At 45.8% G+C, this 20,705-nt stretch overlaps 2 protein-coding genes across 2 annotated transcripts; both read right to left on the bottom strand.

Moving 5' to 3' along the window:
* Positions 1–2,677: 2,677 nt before the first annotated feature.
* On the bottom strand, positions 2,678–11,974 carry RAB33A (RAB33A, member RAS oncogene family). The gene is made up of 2 exons (XM_053373413.1): positions 10,617–11,974; positions 2,678–3,290 (listed from the first exon to the last, which is right to left on the bottom strand). The coding sequence occupies exons 1-2, from the start codon at positions 10,809–10,811 to the stop codon at positions 2,835–2,837; spliced, it is 651 nt and encodes a 216-aa protein (XP_053229388.1). The 5' UTR covers positions 10,812–11,974; the 3' UTR covers positions 2,678–2,834.
* A 2,103-nt stretch (positions 11,975–14,077) lies between these two features.
* MARS2 (methionyl-tRNA synthetase 2, mitochondrial) lies at positions 14,078–20,693 on the bottom strand. The gene is made up of 3 exons (XM_053373412.1): positions 20,407–20,693; positions 19,311–19,645; positions 14,078–15,362 (listed from the first exon to the last, which is right to left on the bottom strand). The coding sequence occupies exons 1-3, from the start codon at positions 20,651–20,653 to the stop codon at positions 14,220–14,222; spliced, it is 1,725 nt and encodes a 574-aa protein (XP_053229387.1). The 5' UTR covers positions 20,654–20,693; the 3' UTR covers positions 14,078–14,219.
* Positions 20,694–20,705: the final 12 nt, after the last annotated feature.

The following is a 20,705-nucleotide window of genomic DNA, read 5'->3' as shown; positions in this document are numbered from 1 at the left end:
TCAGAGAAATTTAAATGGGATTCCCCATCTCCATGAAGAAAGTATCACAATCCCCTCTATTTGTAATGTTCAGGTGGTGAGTGTCATTGCGTATGTAACCAAAATAGTACTTCCCATGTGTGATAGGGAGGCATCAGCAGGATCAGGGTAACTCCAAGATTTACAAAGTACAAAACATGTTATTTTATCTTTGTGAAAAAAGCCCCTAAAGGGGAAAACCATTGAGGACTCTGAGCATGATCAGATGCCACAGAATGCTAATTGACAGGTGGAGGCAGTGGGGTGGAAAATAAGGAAGGAGGGGGAATGGAATAGAGTATCCTGAGCAGGAGCAGTTCATAATGCAACATTCTCTTGCAGATTCTGTTGCAGGTTTGGATGGATTTGCTGTGATAGCTCAGTCAGTAGAGCGTGAGACCTTTTAATCTGAGGGTTGTGGGTTTGAGCCCCATTTTGGGTAAATGTTCCTGCATTGTAGGGGGTTAAACTAGATGATCCTTATGGTCCTTTTCAACTCTACAATCCTATGATTTTATGATATACTAATGCCAATTCAAGTCCTTTCATGCTTACAGAGTTGGAGCCAAAACAACACAATCCTTGTACAAAAGAGAGAGACCACTGGAGTTAGGCTAACCAGGAGTTTTGCAGATAGTTAAAAAAAATGTGCAAGGGGAAACACTTGCCCATGCTGCATTGAGGAACATGCTTAGTGCTAGAGCATGTGCCATGCATACAGACAGTCTCGGGTTCAACCCCTGGCGTCACCAGGTACAGTTTGTAGGGTACCCTGTCCAAAACTCTAGAGCTTGACGGACCAATTCATTCAACTCAGCATAAGGCAAAGTCCTATGTTCTTATTCCTTCCTCCCGCCCTGCCCTATAAAATGCCAGCCCCCTAATAGCTAACTAGCTGTGTAAGTGGAGAAAATAACAGACAACTAGGTAGACTGAAGTGGCTATTTTTAAATGTCCCCAAGGATAGAAGAGATGATTGCTCAAGCACATCAATGGAGAAACTATGACATTTAATGTAGCTGGGTTTGGGCATCATTGTGTCATAGCAGCTCCTCCATCCCCTGGTAATATAGTTTGAGAACCAGACCTTTTAAAGCAAACTGACAATATTGGAAGTGACACATCAATGAGCACTAGGATTCAACCTTTCAGCCAATCTTTGATGGGTGATGGGTCAGCTCAGAGATCAGCTCCAACTCAAGTCAGTGAGCACTGCTCTGTTCAGTACTGAGCATCCTGGTTAATCTAGTCAGGAAGAGAGGAGATCAGAACATTTACTGCCACCATTCATAGACAAGGCTGTGACAGTCAAGCCCTGGGCCTGCCTCCTGGTGACTCAGAAACCAGTGACAGCTGGTGAAACCAACAGCAAGTCAGGAGAAAGTGAGGGGAAGTTTTAAGTGTAGGCTTACTGTTTTAACTCAAGGTACTGTTTTAACTCAAGGTAGGTACTCAAGAATGTAGACCGGGATTATATGTGGCAGAGCTTTCCAAACTTTTCATATTGGTGGTGGCACACTTTTTAGACAGGCATCGTTTTGCAAGACAGTAGTTCAGTTTTAATAGCAAGGCAAAGGTAAAGGGACCCCTGACCATTAGGTCCAGTCGTGGACGACTCTGGGGTTGTGGCACTCATCTCGCTTTATTGGCTGAGGGAGCCGGCGTACAGCTTCCGGGTCATGTGGCCAGCATGACTAAGCCGCACCTGGTGAACCAGAGCAGCGCACAAAAATGCCGTTTACCTTCCCACCAGAGCGGTACCTATTTATCTACTTGCACTTTGACGTGCTTTCTGACTGCTAGGTTGGCAGGAGCAGGGACCGAGCAATGGCAGCTCACCCCGTCACGGGATTCGAACCGCTGACCTTCTGATTGGCAAGCCCTAGGCTCTGTGGTTTAACCCACAGCACCACCCGTGTCCCTTTTTAATAGCAAACCAGAGGTTAAACTAACTCATTTCCGAGCATTTGCACGACACACCTACACACTGCGGCCAACACACTAATGTGTTGTGACACAGTACGGAATGCTCTGGTTTGCATATTAGACAGGGACAGTGGAGATAGGGAGAAACTGTCAGTGTGGGCAGTTGGGGTTTGAGCTATCTGAGTGGGTTAGCTAGGCAGGGCAACCCAGTTTTGATTCCCTGAAGAGATCTTAAATTCTAGAAGGGAATGGGTGGGTGTTGCTGGTTAGGAACATGAATAGCCATTCTAGGTTGGAAAAGTCTATCTGAATCTTAAAATTGAAAAAGTGCTGTTTTAAATTCTCTGTAAAGAGTTTGTGTCTTGAACCAAGTTTAGGGTCCCGCTTAGCGTCACCATCATGCTTTACACTCTCAGAGTGTGTAACTAAATAAACATTCAGTTTTGTTACCAAAGTGTCTCTTCATCCTTTGAACCTATGCATGGGAAATGAGTGAATATTGTGCAGCCTTTGCAAAAGTACACCACTTTGCTTGGCAGTGTAATCATAAATACTACCAGAAACAGCTAAGTCTATACTTCTCTCCTGAGTTAATAACAGGGTTGTTGTTTTTCCTGTTAATATACCAATAAAACCAGTCACGTTACCCAGCACCCATTTTCAGTGAAGGTGTTTTATCACAAGGGTTTGTTCAGATCACAAACCAGCAGAAACAAAGCTACAACCAAACCAGTTGAATGCCATACAAATTTTATTATTAACTTAACATTTAACTTAGATTGAGACAAGTGGGTCTTGTTTCAGTTCATCGAGGGGCAAAACCATCTGCCCTTCTCACTCACAGTCACACACATACCCATTAAATGGTCAGGAATTGCAACCTCAACAGTTCAGCAGGGACAAGGGTTTTTGCTGCTCCCGTCTGCATTAAGCGTCATTCTAGGTGCCTTCCCCTGCTGCCTCTCCATATCCCGATAAAGTAGAGACTTCTGGGCCTTCAGCCGGCAAGCCAGACACATGAAAATAGATTCCACATTCTGACTTTCTTTGGGGTCCTTGGCTGAGGTTTCAAACAAAAGCATATTATGTGCATCAGCAAACTTCAGGGCCATGCTGGATGGCACCTGGATCTGGTCCCGCAAGTCACACTTGTTTCCCACAAGCACTTTAGGGACAAGGGCAGGGACTGCATGGCCATTGCACTCCTCAATCCAGGTCTTAAGATTGATGAAGGAAGCCATCTTGGTGACATCATAGACGAAGACAACAGCATGCACATTGCGGTAGTAGTGCTCCACCATGCTCTTCCGGAACCTTTCCTGGCCTGCTGTGTCCCAGACCTGCACCTGTGGAACAGAGCAGAATTTCTGAAGAGTCTGCAAGCCAGGTAGAGAGTACATTCATGCAGGATCAGCTCCAGCATTAAGGGTCGACATGGAGGAAGATCCAAAGATCAAGGTATGAACACCTACTTTGCCTATAGACAATCCCTGGTTCAATTACAGGTGGAGCTTGGAATGTTCCCTGCCTAAATCCTCAAGAGTTGCTCCCAGTCTTTGTTGATAAAATTGAACTGGAAGGACCAATGGTCTGACTGGGTATTGGGTCAGCTATCTATGCTCATATAAAGGCCCTCAGTAAAGTGCTTTTGGCTGGCTCTGGGCTCACCCATCTGAGGCAGCAGGCAGCTACAAGCTGCCACTGAAACAAATTCCCACAATGCCCATGCTGTACTGTCGTCTTTTTATTTTGTGTAATGGCATGGAGCCAAGCAATGCCAGAGGCACTGTGGGAAAACTAACAAGGAAGCTCACAGACCCAGCCACTGTGTGTGCGTGTGTGTGTGTGCGCGCGTGTGTGTGAGCGCACATGTACACACCCAAGACAGGAACCAGGGCAAATGAGCTCTGAAGGAAATGATAGAATCTTTTAACAGCTGACAGAAAATGTTCAGCCTCCATTTATATCCAGCTTTTTCTTCAGGAAGCCCAGAGTGTCCCACATGGTTTTTCCTCCCTCTTTTATTTTATAAAACCCCCTGGTATGGCTGAGATTTCTCCCAATTCATCTTCTGAGCTTTGTGGCTGATTCACGATTTGAAGCTGGACCCTAGTCTGACACACTTAGGCCACCACATTATCTAAGGTCATATCCACACCATTTAAAGCACATGGTTTTCCCCTAATGAATGCTGGGAAATGTAGTTTGCCTGCAGTGCTCTGTAGGGGTAAACTACTGTTCTCAGGATTTTCTGGGAGAAGCTCTAACTTTTAAAGTGGTAAAAGTGTGGATTGGTTGTGATCTAGTTTAAAATATATGCGGATTTATAAACTGCTTCACAAGAAAAATATGCTGAAGGGGTATATTAAATAAAAATCAAATATAGAGGCCTAAAAGATTATGAATTCAATAAAATCAAAGTCAATTAAAGTTTTTTCTACAATTATAGAGTTATTATTCCCTAATATGACCCATTTCATAGGTAGGGTCAGCCTTCTCCCCAGCTGAGACAAGGAGAGATTAACAAGAAGACATGGGCCTACTTCCTAGCCCATGTCTTAGTTGAATAAACATGAATTGACCTCCCTTCACCTAATCTTTTCCCACAACCAGCAATCTCTTCCACATGTTAGCCTTTGTAATCTGGTCTTGAAGCAAAACAAGGCCAAATGGCCAATCTTTGTCCTCAGAAGGTTTTCTGAGGGCCTGGAGGCAGAGGAGCTTCAAGGAAACTGGGTCTGCATTCATGAGGCAATAGGAATACACTGCACTGCTTAAGACAGGGGTGCCCATGCTTTTTTTCAAAGAGGGCCAGATTTGATGAAGTGAACATGCATGAGGGCCGACCAAATTAAATCGACCGCTGGGCTGGATTAGGCCCCTGAAACGGACTTTGCACATGCCTGGTTTAAGACCATGTGGGCTGGTTCCACTCTTGAATGCTTCCTTGCTTTTTTGTTGTTTTTTTAATTAAAAAACCCCACACACTGCATCTTCTCTGTAACCTGGGGCAGGCAGGCTCTTCCTGGAGAAAGGTTTGCATGCAGATCTTGGTCTGCTGCGATGGCTTTATATTTGAAGTGACTTTTTCCACAGACTGGTGCAGTTTGCCCGCAGCAATAAGCCAAAACCACAGCTAAGCATGAATGCACTAGTATGTGAATTCTCACAGTAAAAAAGAATAGTGGCTGCTTCACTTCCTCCCAGGGTCATCCTGCTCCCATGCTAGTACCTGGAACTAAGGCATGCTCTGGCTTAGCATTATGGTTTGCCTCCTGCAGATAAGGCATGAGCAGTAATACAAAAGCAAACCTTGGCTACAGTTCATGGTTTGTTTGGAGTGAGACAAACCCCGAGCCTCAGAGTTCAGACTTAACATTACGCCAAACCATCCCTTAGCTATGGGGAATGAGAGCAACGGTCATTTTGACTGCATGTACCCACACACTCACATTATATAGGGTTATTTTTAGAGAACATGTTCATGTGGTTGGGAGAGGATGCAAGCCTGCCATACAGAGGGTAACATGTGCGTTTACAACCCTGCGTGGCAGGAAAAAGCTGCTGTGGGGGGAGAGGTTTGCAGTTAAAAAATTGCAGTGAGGAAAGGGTCAAGCAAAATGTTTCCTGCTAGCTCTCCACTGTCAACCTCCCTTTTTTTAAAGCATTAAAAAGAAAGAAATACGTTTTTAAACATTACATCTATTTGGGCACTCCAGGTCATAACCCACAACTGCATGGCATCCTGACCACTGGGGTATCTGCAGTTTTCTTTAAAAAGGAGAAACAAAGAGAATGAGGTATCAGATGCAAGGGAAGGCAGAGCTCTTTTACCTTTGACAGTTGAGCAGGACAGGGAATAATGTTGACTGCAGCAGCTTGTTAACCTTAGGAAAAGTAAAGGTAAAGGGACCCCTGACCATTAGGTCCAGTCGCGGACGCCTCTGGGGTTGCCGCTCATCTTGCTTTACTGGCCAAGGGAGCCGGTGTACAGCTTCCGGGCCATGTGACCGGCATGACTAAGCCACTTCTGGCGAACCAGAGCAGCGCACAGAAACGCCATTCACCTTCCCGCCAGATTGGTACCTATATATCTACTTGCACTTCGTGTTTTTGAACTGCTAGGTTGGCAGGAGCAGCGACTGAACAACGGGAGCTCACCCCGTCGCGGGGATTCGAACCGCCGACCTTCTGATCGGCAAGTCCTAGGCTCTGTGGTTTAACCCACAGCGCCACCTGCGTCCCTAACCTTAGGTAAAGATAACTGCAACTACACTAACTCCCTCTCCTGAACAAAATTCCCTACTGTTCTGAACTGCGCTTGGGAACTGTGGATAGAAAAAGGAGAAAGGTGGACATGAGAGTGATGGACAGGTCAGATGCTATGGCTGAATGCTTATGAAATTGCTCTGTAGAGTTTGAGGTGGGGTTGAATCCCATGAGCACCTGCTCTTTCGGAAGGGGCTGTAGCTCAGTTATGGAGTATATGTTTTCCATGCAAAAGGTCCAAGTCCAAGCCCTGGCATCTTCAGGTAGGGTTGGGAAAGATCCATGTCAAAACCCTATTGGTTGTCCATGTAGACCAGCCTTTCCCAGCCTGGTGCCCTCCAGATTTTTGGACTATAACTCTCATCAGTCCCAGCCAGCATGACCAGTGGTAAGGGATGATGTTAATTGTAATCCAAACCCCCTAGAGAGCATCAAGTTGAGAAAGGTTAGTATATTAAGTTTAAACCCCGCCACTTTGCCAAATTCCTCTATTTTCTGCAGGGCTTCTTGTACACTTTTCTTTGGATCTTCTAATGTTATAACTAGATCGACAGCAAATGCTTTTATTTTAAACTCTTTTACTCCCACCCTAATTTCTGATGTTTCTCTCAAATTCTTATTTAGAACTTCCAAAGCTGTAATAAACACCAAAGGTGACAGGGGACACCCCTGTCTGGTCCCCTTGGAAACTTCAAAAGTGTCTGACAAATTATTATTTATAATAAGTTTGGCTTTTTGTTCTAGATATATGGCTTCAATACCTTTGAGAAAAGACCAATAATGTTAGTTAAAAACACGAACAAAGAAGAGACAGAGGAATTGCAACAGGAGACAGGAATCATGGTGACTAAGAAAGTGAAATACCTCAGAATATGGTTGACAACAAAAAATATAAATTTGTATAAAGATGATTATGAAACTACATGGAGAGAGTTTAAGAAAGATCTAGAAATTTGGGATAGGCTGAAACTCTCTTTCCGGGGCAGAATATTGGTGATTAAGATGAATGTTTTACCTAGAATGTTATTCTTGTTCCAAATAATTCCAGTGATTAAGGGGACAGGACAATGTAGAGAGTGGAAAAAAATACTGTCGAGATTTGTCTGGCAGGGAAAGAAGCCGAGGATTAAAATGAAAATTTTGATAGATAAAAAAGAAAGGCAGATTTGCCCTACCAGACATGAATCTCTATTATGAAGCGTCCTGTCTTGTTTGGCTAAAAGAATGGATAACACTGGAAAACAGAGACCTTTTGGATTTAGAAGGGCATGATAACAGGTACGGGTGGCACTCGTACCTGTGTTATGATAAAATAAAGGTCCATAAAGGTTTTTTAAACCATATGATAAGAGGTATGAGGTGTGGGAAAGAAATAAAAAAAATATTGGAAAGGAATACCCCATGGTGGATATCGCCAATAGAAGTGTTGACCATCAAGAAAGTTAACATGGAGGGAAAGAAGAAATTACCGGTACTAGAAAAATGGAACAAGGGATAAAACTTAAGCCATATGATCAAAGAGAAGGTATGCTTACAGGTTGGCTGCAATACCATCAGCTTAATGATATACTGAAGGATGACACAAAGAAAGCTGGGTTTGAAGACAAAAAATCAAGATTTCAAATAGACTTAATAGAAGGCAGAGGTAAAACATTATCCAAAATGTATGATTTGTTATTAGAATGGTTTACAAAAGATGAGGAAATGAAAGAAGCAATGATAAAATGGGCTATAGATTTTGGGCATAATATTGAATTGGATGCACGGTATGAGTTGTGGAAGGTAAATATGAAATTTACGGCATGTACGGCTTTAAAAGAAAACCTAATGAAAATGATCTATAGGTGGCATTTAACAGCGGTAAAGCTGGCAAAAATGTACAGGATGAAGGATAAAAAATGTTGGAAGTGCAAAGAGGTGGATGGAGATTTCTATCATATGTGGTGGACTTGTGATAAAGTTAAGAACTTTTGGGAGCTAATTTATAATGAACTTAAGAAAATATTTAAGTACACTTTTCCCAAAAAACCAGAAGCCTTTTTGTTGGGTTTGATGGTGAAATAAATTAATAAAGTAGACCAAAGATTCTTTATGTACGCCACAGCTGCAGCAAGAAATATGCTTGCCCCAAACTGGAAAGTGCAAGAAGTCCCTACCATTACGGAGTGGCAGACGAAAATGATGAGTTATGCAGAGTTAGCCAAACTGATGGGAAGAATTTGGGACCAGGATGACCAGAGGTTTCAAGAAAGTTGGAGTAAATTTATGGCGTATATAAAAGACAATTGTAAAACTTTAAAAACACTGGCAGGATTGAAATAGCTCTTACTATGTATGGCAGATATAAGATTAAATAAATAGAATATGCAATATAAGAAAATAAGGGATACTCGCTGAAGTATCCCTTCAGCGGATGGGAAGTTGTGAGCTTGGCAGAGCTAAAGTAATTATGTGATTTACTGTATTGTATTGTTAAAGTATGAATAAGGAAAATAATTAAAAAATTACTGGAAAAAAGAGGAAAAAAGAGAAAGGTTAGTATAGGCAATCTCCTATATGAATTTTTGCTCTTTAAAGGTCTATGACTCATAGAAGCATATAATTGTAGAGTTGGAAGGAACCCTAAACATACCAAACTCCTACAACCATTCTTCATAAGGCTTGGTTTCCAAACCCTTGATCCTCTTGGTTACCCTCTGCATACATTCCAGCTTGTCAATATCCTTCTTAAACTGAGTATGGCATTAGTATGTAAGGTATACTTTGCCCTGGAATTTACTGTAACTGAGCAATCTGAACACTTCTGCAGATGCTGATTTTATGATATCTAAATATTCTGGATTTTATATCTTTCTTCTCCCATCCCCAATGTCAATATGTGTGCTCTCGATTGGCCTAACATTGCAAGGATGTAGCAGAGATGACTGAGCCAGCACACATATATCCAGTCCTTAATTCCTGGTGTGCAAAAGTGATCCAAAACTAAAACATCCAGAGTTAATAACAGCTTCAGAATCCCACAGTATAGGCAGTCCTTGTGCAATCACAGAGACCTCAACAGAAGTCTGCATAACAGAAGCACCAGGGCTGAGTACAGTTTTTGGGATGTGATGTGACTGTGAGAATGCACTTAAATCTTGGCCCTGCTCATACCTCCCCCTTCTACCAGTGTATCTCTCCCACACCTTGTCCATTCTACTGGGAAGGAGGTGTTTGCTTAGTGAAACACGTGAAGTAGCCATAAAGAACAGAGCATCTGAGCACAGTACAGTTATGGAGGCTGGTTCATTCATGCATGCCAATTGATTATGGACATGGTAGTGAACTGCCTGTAGGAACAGGCCATCACAGATTCCAGCACTGAAGCCAGAACTTTCATATCAGGCATAACAGGGGAGGAGGGTGTCAGTTCACAGATGCAAGTCATCAAGTAGTTGAGTAATGAAGTGATGTAAATGCAGTGAGCACTATGCCCTGGCCCTCTTTTTCTCTTGCCACTATAGGGCATCACAACCAGCTTTAGCAATCGGGAGTTGCCAAGTTGGGGGTGAGGGACGGGGAACGCTTCCACCACACTTGACTTCCAGACACTGTGGAGCCCTAAAACACTTGTAATTTTAGAAATTAGTCACTGTGAAATTAATACCCCAACCTTCAGAAGAACCTGGAGCCAGAATGATGTAAGTAGTTAGGGAGAATATACATGCAACACAGTCTGCCATTGGTCTGTCTATACTGAATAGCAGAGCCTATCCAGGGTTGCAGGCAGGGTTCTTTCTTCCAGCTTTATCAAGGATTGAACCTGGGACCTTCTGCATGCAAAGCAGGAGCTCTACCACAGATTTACGGCCCTTCAAATCCTTACTTGGCCATTAAGTTTACTGGGCCAGTCCTCGTTTTGCTGTCTCTCCCTCCCTCTTCATTTCCCACCCAATAGGGTTTTTGTGAGCATATTAAGATGGTGGTGAGGAGAACAGCACCAGGATTTGGATTAGACAAAATATATACATCTTACACACTGTGCCTTAAGAAGCTTGCAGTTCAGGGTAGATTGCCTACTGTTGCTCCTCCTCCCCAAGCCTGTCTTATACTGGTTTCCCGTTACTCTCCCAAGACCAAACAGGGTTCTATAGCCTGCTTCTCCGGGAGTCCATCGATTTTTTGCTCCCCAGCTCTCCTCACCTCCATGGGGCGCCCTACATCCTTTCAGACATGGCAGCAATAGAAGACGAGCGGAGCTTTCAGAAGCAGCATCCTCAATTATGGTTGCTTAAAAAAACACCCCGATAATAACAGACGAAGCCACCTGGAAGGAGGACCCGGCTCCCAGAAAAGGCTGTGTGCACCAGGCCCGGCTCCCCCGCTCTCTCCCTCTTCCCTCCCTGCTTTTCTTCGTGCTGTACCTTGATGTGCTCTCCCTCAATCTCCACCGCCTTCTCCCTGAAGTCCACGCCGATGGTGGCTTCGGTGTTTGCCGGGAAGGCTCCCCCGCAGAAGCGCACAGTCAGGCAGGTCTTGCCCACGTTGGAGTCGCCAATGACGATGATCTTGAAGATGCGCGTCTGAACGGACTGCTCCATCGAGGTTTCCAGCTCCATTCTGGAAGGACACGCCGTTGGCGCTGGCTAGTAGGCAAGGCGAGGATAAGGCTCGGCTTTTCCGTAGCGCGAGAGCGGGAGGAACGCGCCGCGCAAAAGGGAACAAATAAGCAAACCCAACGAAGGCAGGACTCGACGGAAAAGCTCAGGGTTGGCTCAGTACGGCCGGCATGGCGACCGGGGCGAAACACAGCTCCCTGCCTACAAGACTCCAAGCTGTCGGTCCAGCCAGCCGCATTTAAGCAATGAGTCGCAGCTGCGGGAGCACCCTCGAGTCACCGGCCAGGAGCCGCCCATCGCTCCGCGCTTTCATTGGCTGCCGACACCCAGCCGGCTTCCAGGCACAGCCCCAAAGGCGGAGCCTTAGCAGCACCCCACCGGCGCCTTGTGTTGCGCTTAGCCAACTAGAAGGCAGGACGAGGGAAACCAATAAGCCTGGGTGGCCCCCGCTTGCTTGCCGGCTCTCTCGGCTCCTAACTGTTCATCCCCTGCTGCGCATGGAAATGTGCTCATTTCCTTAGCGCTTGCTAACATCTGAGACGGGGGTGCTTGGTGACCCACGTTCTGCTGCTCAAAGGAATGTAAAAACAATTATAATAAAAGACACGTACGGAGGCCTCTCATGTTTACAGTGATGGAACGAACACATGCTGCCTAAACAACGCGCTCCAATGTCGGGGAGGGCTGTATTGCTGAGAATGTCGGGATAGGACTGGGAAGATCCATGCTAAAATCCTCACTCATGAAGCTAACTTGGCCTTGGGCAAGTCCAGCAGAAAATGATGCTTCTTGGACTTCAGCTCCCATCATCCCTGACTTTGGTCCATGCTTGCTGGGGCTGATGGGAATCTGCATCCCAACAACATCTGGAGGGCTCCACATTGACTAGCCCTGGCCAGTGGCCTACCTAGGGTCCCTTGTGCCCTTGGCAAGGAGCTGCATATGCCCACCCCCCAAAATAGAACCTTGATCCAACACAGAAGATTCAATGGCATATGCTCTCAGGTTAGGCTGTAATCTTAACCCCATTTACCTGGGACTAAATTCCACTGATGGGACGCGGGTGGCTTATGGGACGCGGGTGGCACAGAGCCTAAGACTTGCTGATCAGAAGGTCGGCAGTTCGAATCCCCTTGACGGGGTGAGCTCCCGTTACTCGGTCCCTGCTCCTGCCAACCTAGCAGTTCGAAAGCACATCAAAGTGCAAGGAGATAAATAGGTACCACTCCGGCGGGAAGGTAAACAGCGTTTCCGTGCGCTGCTCTGGTTTGCCAGAAGTCATGCTGGCCACATGACCCGGAAAAACTGTCTACGGACAAATGCCGGCTCCCTTGGCCAATAAAGCGAGATGAGTGCCGCAACCCCAAAGTCGGCCACGACTGGACCTAATGGCCAGGGGTCCCTTTACCTTTAAATTCCACTGAAATTTACTTCTGAGATTTGGTTAGGATTTTACTGTTAGCGTGGATAAGATTGTGCTGCAGAGTTGTCATCTTTAAACATGCTTACCCATCAGTGAATCCAATGTGAATTCTGTTGGGTTTGGTATATAATTTTAGGTTTGCTGTTTTAATCTGGTCTAGAAGTAGCGATTAACTAAATGGAATATAACGGTTGGCATCTGTCTGTCTTGGGCAACAATGGAGGAGTGCACCTTTGGGTGTGAAGTCAAAAGGTTACAGTGCTATGGCTGTAGAGACTGATGAAGGAGAGACATGTTTTGTTGCAGCTGGGGCAGATGAATATAATTAATTGTGCAGTATTCATAAGATAATCAGAAACAATAATAAGACCATGGGCAAGTGGTTCTCAGTTCTAACTGAATAAGGTCAACCTCAAAGATAGATGAAAATCCCTAGGTTTTCCCTGCTACTACAGAAGGAGACAGTCGCCTTCCACAAATGATGCTTGATGGTAAACAGGGTTCTTGTTCTCCTGGCGTGTTAAAGGGTGCATGAAGTTTTTCAGCTGTGACTCTGTTGTCATCCTTGGAGAAATCCAGAGCAGAAGACCAGGTGAAACCAGAAGCTCTCATGCTTGTGGCAGAACTGCTGAAGAGGTTGGCGCCTGCTTCAGCAAAGCAGCATCTTACAATGCTGGTGAGGATGACAGTTAGGATGAAGCTGCTGCTGCTACTACTATACAAAGCTTAGGCTCAGTTGCTTCTTGCTGAAGCAATCTTAGAATTCTGCCAAGCCTTAGATCAGTGCTCATATTATACGTGGTGCCCACAATACATTGCTCTGGATTGCAAATGTGCCTTTGGGTCCCAAAAAGTGTTGACCACCACCTGGGCTACAGAAATTATATTGGTGCTATTATGGCTGTTATTTGTTTATCATTTCTATCAGCCTTCCCTTTTGTTTACAAAGTGCTTTATGCAATTTTTATATCTTTCATATCTTCTTCAGTCTGCAGGCTGATGCCCTGTTCTTGGGGATTCAGCAACTGTACCCATTTAGTAAATAGCTTGCACTGCAACTCCATGCTCAGAACTAGGGGCCCCCTCCAGTCATCCTTTTTGTTTCATTTTCCTGTGCACTTCCCTTGAGCACAATGGAAAGGAAGCAGACAACCAGGTAGTTTCACACCACAAGTTTGAGATCCCCCAAAGTTGTGCACTCAGTCCTTTCTTTGTTCCCCCACCCCACTGCCTAAAGGGGCCACATGCTGCCCAGATCTGTGATCCTTGCCCATCACCTTACAAGATGGTTGTGAGCAGTTAGAAGAGCAGGGACTCTCCCAACCCAGACTACTTGGTAACCCAGGAGTGCCAAGCAACTGTGTGATTTTTGTGGAGTGTGCGTGCTGCCTGCTGGGGTGGGGGTGGGGGCCAACTTGGCCAGCGCCCCCAGGTACACCTCTGCCTAGACCAGTCAATCTCTCTCTTAAGTAGGATTGTTGCGAGGGGACAATAAGAACCCCAGCTCACCATTTGTGACTGTCCTCCTCAACCAGTGTGTGGGCAAAGCCATACTCTGCCACTTCTACTTTGCTGACAACTGAATGATGTTCAGCAAAAATGTTCAGGAGAGTCAGCCATCACCAACACACCACACCACATCCCCAGACTGGTCATTGAGAAGTGAGTGCTATCCTAATTCTTCTGTGTGTGGGGATTGATAGAGATGTGCCTTAAAAGGAATTATTATCCTCAGTGGGGCCATGAGAGTAATATGCACCAGAGCCAAGCTAGCTCTCCCTTTCAATGAATGAACCTTGTTACTAGGCACTATTGTGAATGAACTTGAGAGAGTAAATACCTACACCGTGCCGCCAACCATTTACTAAAATGTAACCATAAGGCACAAGCTGCCATTTTTTTCTCCTTCTGAAAGCATAAAAAGAGACTACTTGTGGGTGATCTTCTGCAGCATCTGTTGATTTTTCCAGCTTTGGAAATTGGGTTCATTTGGATTTCTCCAGCTTTGGAAATAGGAGCCCAGCATCTGCCCCAAGCCTCCTGCCTTCAAAGGGAGACCTTTTGCCATAGTAGCGAGGAAGAAAGTTCAAGTTGCTTAGAGACCTTTCTGTGGGACTAACACCCAGCCTGGTGAGGATTTTATCAGCAGTGTTTGGGATCATTGGTTGCAGGAGGCTCCCATAAATCCGAAGGCATTCCAGAGTGATGTGCAGAATGGTGTCTTGCCACTGCTGTTCCTCAGGATCTTCACGACGTAGTTTCCAAGGCGCGTGCCTCTGAAGGAAGCCATTTGTCTGCCTCACGCAGTCCAGGATCGATTCTAAAGCTTTGTAGATCTGAAAGCGTTCGAAGCAGTCGCTCACATGAGCAGGCAGGTCTTTCACTGATGACACCAGTTTGTAGTCCTCAGCCAAGGCTTTGCCTCTCCTATTAGCATCCATGACCCGAGGGAAACATGCCTCTGAAAAGCCTGGGTAGCTTCCGCTGGGGTTGAGGCTGGGGGCCGTGCACCGGTTAAGAAGACCCCCCAAGGCATCAGCCAACTCTGAATTGACCAAGTTGACAGCCTTCTCATCATAGTAGTCGCAGTCTCGCTCAGGGACACCCTGTCTCAGCAGGAAGTACCGAAAGCCATCCACTGAGTACCGCTGGAAACAGGCCTGAGGGTCTACCACATTGCCCAGAGTTTTTGACATCTTCTGCCCTTGAACTGTCCAGTGGGAGTGCACCAGGATTTTCTCTGGAGGCTCCAGCCCCACTGCCATGAGCAGGGCAGGCCAGTAGATGGCATGGAACTTGAGGATATCTTTGCCCACAATGTGGGTTGCACTGGGCCACCAGGTGTGGTGTGTGTCAGGATAACCCACAACGGTCAGGTAGTTCACCAGGGCATCGACCCAGACGTAAATGGTCTGCGTCGAGTCGTGGGGGACAGGGATGCCCCACTGCAGTCGCTTTCGGTCACGCGACACAGAGAGGTCAGGCAAGTCCTGCTCCAGCCAATGGAGCACCTGCTGGTGGAAAGGCTCAGGGGTTATGGCTGCCTTGCTGTCCTGGAGCCATCTCAGCAAAGGTTCCCGGAATTCGGACAGTTTGAACATGAAGTTCTCCTCTTTGGTCCAGTGCACCTGAGATGCAAGAGAGAAACTGGTCACAACCTTTTTTTTTTTGCTGTCTCCCCTACAAATAGTTATTCATTTGTTTATATTCATTGCATCTATGATGGAACATTTGGCCTCCCAGATATTGCTGGACTATTACTCCCATTGCCCTTTATAGTTCATAAGTACAACTCCCATCACCCCAAACTATGCTGGCTGGGGCTGATGGGAATTAGAGTCCAACAACATCTGCAAGGCCAGAAGTTCCCCCACATCTGCATTACATTTATATTCCCCCCATGCTGAAATCCCAAGGGAGCAGATAAGACTATTTAAGTATGCGACCATGGCTGTGCGGATGTTATTGGTCCAGAGATGGAAAGAAGATAAAGTCCCTACCAGAGAAGAATGGCAGATCAAGTTGATGGATTATGCTGAAATGGCCAAAATGACCAGAAGAATCAGAAACCGGGAAGACCGAAATTTTAATAAGGAATGGGGAAAGATTATAACTTATTTTAAAAACCATTGTAAACAGTTAAAATCGTTAGTAGGATTGGAATATCACTTGTATTTTAATGGTGAATTTTGGACACAATGGAGAGGTAAAAGATTTTGGATTATCATAAAAGATGCAGGAGGAAATGATTAACAATAGGACCCACAAAGGGGAGGAGGGAAGTCCAGGAGATTCCTTGGAATCTTGTTTTTATGTTGTAAGTTGGACACGTAACTGTAAAATTCTAATTTGAAAAACCAACCAAACATTTATATTCCCCCTTTATTTCATAGAGTTTAAGGCAGCATATATAGAGCTCCTAGGCAGCCTCCCACCCAGGCACTGACCACTCTCAAACCCCATGAGCACTATACATTTAAAGCAATATCCTGGCTTTGGCTTCCCCCAAGGAATTCTGAGAACTGTAGTTTGTTAAGGGTGTTGGTAACTGTGGCTCTGCAAAGGTAATGGGGGGCGGGTCTCCTAAAAACTCTCAGCACCCTTACGAAACTACAGTTCCCAGGACATTTTACTGAAAGTATAGCACACATGAGTCCTCAGACTTGCTAGGCTCCAGAAAAATTGCTACACCATATTCCTTCATACCAGGACAGTTCAACACATGGCCCAAGGGCCACATGTCACCCTTGAGGCCCTCAGCAACGTTTGACTCTCCCCAACCACGTAAGCAAGGCACTAGGCTTTGAGAAGGAGGCATGAGGGTCCGCCTGCCTCCTTTCCAAAACCTTGTTCCTGCTTCACCAGCTTCGGGAAGGAGGTGCTGCTGCTTAAGCCTCATACCTCCTTGCCAAAAACCAGTACATTTATCTGGCAGCATGAGGGGGGCACCACATTTTGGCTTTCCAGTCCCCGTGACAACACGGCATGCAGTTTGCTGGTTCTGTGTTGAAGTGCTCTTGCAGCCCACTTAGTATGAAAAGTTGGACTGCCCTGCTTCAGCCAATAACCAGGAACCATTATTCATTTCCCCCCAGCATTTATACCATGCCTTTCTATAATAAAGTAGGCTCATTTACACAAACACCAACTATACCCTCCAAAATGGATTAAGTATTAAACAATGTATAGAAATAAATCAAATTCCTCATAATATGCAGAAAATGTGCACCCAGAATTAAAGGCCAAATTGTTGTTTCTGCATAATCAGAGGCTGTGCATATGCTGCATTGTTTGGTGCCAAGAGAAACCAAATCCTATAACCTGCATAAATTGTGCAAATTAAGCAACCCTAATGTGTCTGCTTATGTTACACCAACAAGTCGAACCTGCAACAAAATGTTGCAGTGCTAAGTGTCTCGCTTGGACTATTCAAGGTCCCAGCCAGCCACGTTCTTTCTATCTTTCCAGTTTCCATTCCCCCTCCCACACAAAACTACATCATCATTCTGCGCCCACTAAATTTGCTCAGTCCTCACTTAGTTCCTACCTGTCACCTTTATAGCTTTTATTCCCTTAAGGTTTTTGTGTTTCTACAAGGTTCCTCTGAGCCTGCTGCTAATTCCTTCTTATGCAGTTTTGATATATCAGCAAAATAAAGATTCAGAGTCAGAGAACTTTCACTATTAATGTACAGGATTGGTTTTTCTTTGCTTCTCATAGAATACAGAAACACAACTGTTAAAGGCTTCTTACTGGAAATCTTGCTCAGCCCCACTTGCTCACTTCTGAGATTGCGACAGGTATTACATATTAACTTTGCAAACTGAAGGACTAGAAACTTGCTTTTCAAATCCCCAGGAAATTCCCAGGATGCTGAATTTTCCACCAATTATCAGATTTCTATGCTTGTGCAGCATGATTGTGAAGCACACACATATTTGGCCTCATAAAGGTAAAGGTAAAGGGACCCCTGACTGTTAGGTCCAGTTGTGGCCGACTCTGGGATTGCAGTGCTCATCTCGCTTTATTGGCTGAGGGAACTGGCATACAGTTTCCGGGTCATGTGGCCAGCATGACTAAGCCGCTTCTGGCGAACCAGAGCAGTGCACGAAAACGCCGTTTACCTTCCCGCCGGAGCGGTACCTATTTATCTACTTGCACTTTGACGTGCTTTCGAACTGCTAGGTTGGCAGGAGCAGGAGCCAAGCAACGGGAGCTCACCCCGTCACAGGGATTCGAACCGCCGACCTACTGATCGGCAAGTCCTAGGCTCTGTGGTTTAACCCACAACGCCACCCGCGTCCCTTATTTGGCCTCATACGTGACTTAATTGCTCAGTCATTTCTGCTATAATTCCACCTGTAAAAAAAGCATGAGATTGTGTGTACCAATGTTGCAAGAAACATTTGCATTTTCCCAATGCCCCTTCCTATGCCAGAGACACATTATAGAAAAAGGAGCCAAATTTCTAAGCCATGACTCATATAGCAACCTCTTCTCATCATTCAGCCTCCCTCACTCACACAGAAGGTTTGTGTGCTTGCAATTGAATGGCTGGACAGAAGCACTTCTGGAGTGATTTTGCAAGATGCAGCATTGCTTGGTGACACTACGTAACCTCATGGTGTCTGCAGTCATTTGGGAATCAGCCATGCAGTAAAGTCATTGTGACTGTGTTCTTGCTACTGCATGAAAAGGAAGGGGCAGAGGAGGATTTCTTAGCAGGATAAAAAGAGGTAGGTCTTCAAATATAATAATCAAAGGTTGGAGGGGGAAAAATCAAAGCAATGACTATGGACTTGAGATTTCACATCAGTCTGCCAATGTGCTGAGGTCATCAAAGTGAGGGGGGTGAAGTATGGAGTGAGGGGCTGTGTACCCAACATACATTTCAAGCACATTTAAATCACACCTGTGCCCCAAATAAGAATCCTCAGAACTGTAGTTTATCCCTCACAGAGCTACAGTTCCCAGCACCCTTAATAAATGACAGTTCTCAGGATTGTAGGGGAAAAGCAGGTGTTTAAATGTATGGTGTGAATGTAGCCAGGGTCTTCTCACTTTGTGACATACCACGTGTCTCTGAAATGCTCTACTAAAGGAGGGCTACATGATACCTACTTTGCTAACTTTTCAGCACCATGGAAATATATTTCTTTAACACCCACCCACCAGCTTCTAACTCTGAAAACTGAAACAATTTAATTGTTTACAGTTGCTAATCCACTGCTCTCAATCTTCCTTTAAATTTTTTAATAGTATTTGTTTTATTATGTGACTCAACCTGGGAATATTTATGGTGAATAAATAATTAAATTTCAGAAGTATCACTGAAGCCTTTCTTGCTTAAAGCCAAGGCAGAGGTAAGATGAAAAGTGTTTCTAAAATATAACTGCATCTGTGTGCTTCCTATTTGCCCCAAATGCTTGTTGAGATGTGTTGCATGAGATCATAGGGGCCATCCTAAAGCAGTCTCTGCTGCAAATCCCAAAAGATATGTCCCCTATCACAACTGGCTTCCCTATCACAACTGAAAAGACACAGAGGGGAACTCATACAGAGGTGCTTTTCATTACCTGGTGGCCACTCTCAAGCGAGACCATGTGCCTGTTGCCATGAGCATCAGGACGCTCAGTGACCTGGGAAGCAGCCAAGAAGGTTTCTTCAGCAGTACAGTACCAGCCTTCATAGTGGGCCTGGTAGAGCCAGCCCTGGTCCTGCAGAGCAGCCCAGAAATGCTCTACAGCCCGTTTGTGCCGAGGTTCTGTGGTACGGATGAAGTCTGTATAAGAGATGCCCGCCTGGTTGAAGAGTTCTTGAAATCTAGCTGACATACAGTCACAGAACGGTTCAGGGGAACTGCCTGCAGCTGCTGCTGTCATCTGGATCTTCAGACCATGTTCATCAGTTCCTGTGCAGAGAAATAGGAGAGTGCAAAGAATTAAGAATCCAACAGGTATCTGTGGGCCTCCAGATGTTGTTGGGCTACAACTCTCATCATCCCCAGGCAGCCTGACCAATGATCAAAGATGATGGGAACTGCAGCTAACCAACATCTGGGTAGCCAAGGTTGGAAGGCTGCACTAGACAACCTTCTAATGTGATCCAGCTGTTCCGATGTTCTTAGGGCTGGAAAATGAAGAAAACTGGTTATATTAAAGGAAAAAGAATCCCCCCCCCAAATATGTTGTTGGACTACAGCATCCATCTATCATCACTGCTGGCAATTCTGGCTGAGACTAATGAGAGTTGCAGCCCAAGAACATCTGGCAGCTAGGTGGGTGGGTAAGGAGTGTGTCAAGGCTGTTGCTGCCACTGCAGCAGCAGGTGATGCATTACTGTCTGGGATCTGCTGCCCCTGTGGATCCTGCCCACAAAGCGACTGCCTCACCTTCCCTCGCGAGTTGGCTGGTTCCGCATACTTGCATGCACACGTGCTTCACTGAAACTTCATTCTGCTATTTACCCATCTCCCCGCGGAAAAGATTGTAAGCTTGAGGGAGGTAAGCCTCCGCACAAGGGAGACGAACACAACAACAACAACAACAACAACCGCTTTAAAGAACACTCAAGGAAAAGCCTCCACCGATCAGCAACATCTAGCATCCTTTGACACGAGAAGAAAACCCACCACCCATTCACACAACTCCCTTTGCCAGCCCTCTCACTGACCCGTGGTAAAGCGCCCTCTTCCGCGGCCCTGCAGCTCCCGGTGCCGGTGCAGCGCATCAGCCAGCACCGCAGAGTACAGGTGCCCGATGTGCGGCGGGCCGTTCGCGTAGAAGATGGGCGTGGTGAGCAGCAGCGGCTGGCCGCTCCGGTCCGAGGCGTGGCAGCCTCTCCGCGAGCCCTGCCCGGGGAGGAGAGCAGCGCGGAGCAGGCGGCGCGCGGCGAGGGAGCGGAGCAGCAGCAGCAGCATGACCGCCGCACGCGGGGAGGACAAGGAGGCCACGCCTCTTCTCAGGCGCCCC

Source organism: Podarcis raffonei, chromosome Z (assembly GCF_027172205.1).
Source record: "Podarcis raffonei isolate rPodRaf1 chromosome Z, rPodRaf1.pri, whole genome shotgun sequence".
NCBI classification, from domain to species: domain Eukaryota; kingdom Metazoa; phylum Chordata; class Lepidosauria; order Squamata; family Lacertidae; genus Podarcis; species Podarcis raffonei.
This window is presented reverse-complemented; position numbering and strand designations above follow the sequence as displayed.

Bases quoted from the DNA above. Each gene is read 5' to 3' on its own strand.
- RAB33A (XM_053373413.1), bottom strand. From the start codon at position 10,811: ATGGAGCTGGAAACCTCGATGGAGCAGTCCGTTCAGACGCGCATCTTC. The intron at 3,291-10,616 runs GTACAGCACGAA...TCTGTTCCACAG, and splicing joins TTGAGGGAGAGCACATCAAG to GTGCAGGTCTGGGACACAGC.
- MARS2 (XM_053373412.1), bottom strand. From the start codon at position 20,653: ATGCTGCTGCTGCTGCTCCGCTCCCTCGCCGCGCGCCGCCTGCTCCGC. The intron at 19,646-20,406 runs GTCAGTGAGAGG...TTCTCTGCACAG, and splicing joins AAGAGGGCGCTTTACCACGG to GAACTGATGAACATGGTCTG. The intron at 15,363-19,310 runs GTAATGAAAAGC...CTTGCATCTCAG, and splicing joins CGCTTGAGAGTGGCCACCAG to GTGCACTGGACCAAAGAGGA.